Source organism: Schistocerca nitens, chromosome 6 (genome assembly GCF_023898315.1).
Source record: "Schistocerca nitens isolate TAMUIC-IGC-003100 chromosome 6, iqSchNite1.1, whole genome shotgun sequence".
NCBI classification, from domain to species: Eukaryota; Metazoa; Arthropoda; class Insecta; order Orthoptera; family Acrididae; genus Schistocerca; species Schistocerca nitens.
Genome location: NC_064619.1, coordinates 259987030 through 259989702, shown reverse-complemented (window position 1 = coordinate 259989702; position 2673 = coordinate 259987030). Strand labels below are relative to the sequence as shown.

General features: G+C 46.1%; 1 protein-coding gene across 1 annotated transcript; it reads right to left on the bottom strand.

Annotated features, from left to right (window-relative positions):
• Positions 1-692: 692 nt before the first annotated feature.
• Positions 693-1979, bottom strand: LOC126263318 (uncharacterized). The gene has a single exon (XM_049960408.1). The coding sequence runs from the start codon at positions 1977-1979 to the stop codon at positions 693-695; it is 1287 nt and encodes a 428-aa protein (XP_049816365.1).
• Between the last annotated feature and the right edge of the window lie 694 nt (positions 1980-2673).

Below are 2673 nucleotides of genomic sequence, written 5' to 3'. Positions count from 1 at the left end.
GCTCATATAGACACATCTAGAGAAACATCTTTTTTCGTTGCACGCCCGCCCATAAAGGCAGACAAAAACACACACACATAAATACACCGTCTACCACTGTCCTAACAGAGATCTAGGAAAACTCCAGGCCGGCCTGTGTGGCCGAGCGGTTCTAGGCACTACAGTCTGGAACCGCGCGACCGCTACGGTCGCAGGTTCGAATCCTACCTCGGGCATGGATGTGTGTGATGTCCTTAGGTTAGTTAGGTTTAAGTAGTTCTAAGTTCTAGGGGACTGATGACCTCAGATATTAAGTCCCATAGTGCTCAGAGCCATTTGAACCATTTTTTTAACTCCAGATTGCAGAGGGAAACTGATTCAAAATGTGAAAAATCAACTAAGCGCCACTACTGGTGGTGTACTGAATAGTGCACGCAATATCATCAACGCATATCTCATAAAATGATAAGCTTACGACCACCATAAGTATGGTCTGGTACAATCAGGCAGTTATATTTCAGCGGTTGAGACCTTATGATCTACACTAGTTACGGAGTGATAGAGCAACCAAAAAACTTACATCTGTGTCATAATTGATATGTGAAAATCCATTGGAATCGTATAAACTCCTAACTTACTTTTTTCAAAACTATAAAACTACTAAGCTGCAAATAGCCATCATTATTTTATTCAGAAAAGAAGAAACGTTACATTCACAAGTTTTTTGCAGTTTCGCCATGAATCCACTGATAATTGAGAATAACGAACTCTTTGACAGCTTCAGTGACTCTCGCCCTGTAGAAAGCGTCCGAAGAGAATTCCTCGAGCACCTCTCTCCTCCGGTCGATATACAGAAAGCGATCGTACGATTCTCTATTGGCCATTAGAAGCCGTAGTCGGCGGCTGTCCATCAGTACTTGTGGTTGGAGAATGGTAGCGATGATACTGAGGTCTGCAGCCATGTCGTGCCAACTCTCGATGAACTCCGTAAGAGTATAACACCGCTCGGCGTCCAGCCCGTCATTTTCGATCTGTGCCGAGAGCGTCGAAAAATACACCTGCTGGAGTGAGTGTAGGTGGCGGTCCCGGAAGTCCTGATCCGTGCTCAGCAGGAGGATGGTCATCACGTCGAAGACTGGCGGCGCGTACCGCACCAGCTGGAAGTCGATCAGCCTGGCAGACTCCGGCCTGCCGCTGGTGTCGTACTTGACCATCACGTTGCTGGCCCAGAAGTCGCCGTGGCACACCACGTTCCGGTGCACAGTGGACGGCTTCCTCAGCTTGAGAAAACGGTGGCAGATTTCCCGGCGTTTCCCTCTTATCCGTCTAGCGATGTCAGCACCCTCTTCACCTGGCCAGACGTGCTCGGCGAGAGTTGCAATAACTTCAACACCGGCCACCATCCAGCCGTCTATCAGACTGTCTACCTTCGAAAGTTCAAAATCCTGGTCGATTTCGGTGGACCACTTCTCCTGGATGTAGCCTCGCGAACCCTGCTTCTCTTCGTAAATCATGGAGGTTGCGTGGAAGTAGGCTAGTGTTTTCAGAATTGTCTCGCAGTGGTCATAGTCGAAGAGCTGCCTCGAATCCATGGTCCTGAAACCAAGGACTGACAAGTCATCCAGTACCAAAACTTGGCGATTGGCCACGTAACATTTACAAGTGCACGTTATACCTCGTCGCAGCTTTGGCAGGATTTTCGAAAAGAAATCAGCTTCCCGCTGGAACACTTGCACTGTATAACTCTTCCTGTCATCCAGCAGTGGAAAATTCGGCATGACTTTGGCGAAGAAATGAAATTGCACTCGCCTGCTATTGTTCTCACAGTTCCCTTCAACTCTTGCTGCTACAAAAATACGAACGTGGGCACACGTAAAACCTATCACATCCTCACTGGCAACTTTCACACTTTTCTCTTCCACTGTAAAGTTTTCCGAACCTATGCGCGCCGCAACAGCGCAGAGAAGTAACTCCTCTGTCAAGATGTCTGAGTACCGCATTGTCTCACACTGACTGCTCGTTGGAAATACGGAGCACATCCTAATCTACGATGTTGAAACAGGCGGTGGGTATCAGCATTTAAGAAGTCTCGCAAACATGCGTTCGTAAGCAGTGTAAACCTAAAGTGGAAACAAAGCGGAAATCTTATCTGAAGCTAAGGTATCACTAACGTCACGAAGATGAACATATAACTGTGATGCTTGTTTGTCACTGCACGTCCCACGTGTTACGAGGACTGTTGGCATTTTGCCTCAGATCATAATTAAAGATGTGCTTCAAAACAGGCGCATTGCTAACAGCACACTCAGGAGCAAATGAAGTATAGACAACCAATTTGTCATGTGCAGTGTCTGTAGCTAAGATTACTCGCGATTGGGATGCAGCTGTGAGTTGGGTGTGCTTTTGTGACCTGCTCTAGACAGAATAGTACATGGCGTTCTAAGAACATTTTTAAGAAAATGAAATTGTGTCAACATCATAACCGTGACTGATATGAAGAAGCTCAGGCGCTGATAATTACGAAATAACATCAGCTTCACGGTATGTATGTACATGGTATAAGGAGCTACTCTCTCAATAATTTGTTAATACTGGTAGTGTATGTATATGCAACTGGTAAAACACGTCCTTTCATCAAGAAATACGTTGAATTTTATACAGGTAAAACATGGCCAATGGTATGGTTCTCTCGTA

Coding starts and splice junctions, on each gene's coding strand:
- LOC126263318 (XM_049960408.1), bottom strand. CDS start 1,979: ATGCGGTACTCAGACATCTTGACAGAGGAGTTACTTCTCTGCGCTGTT.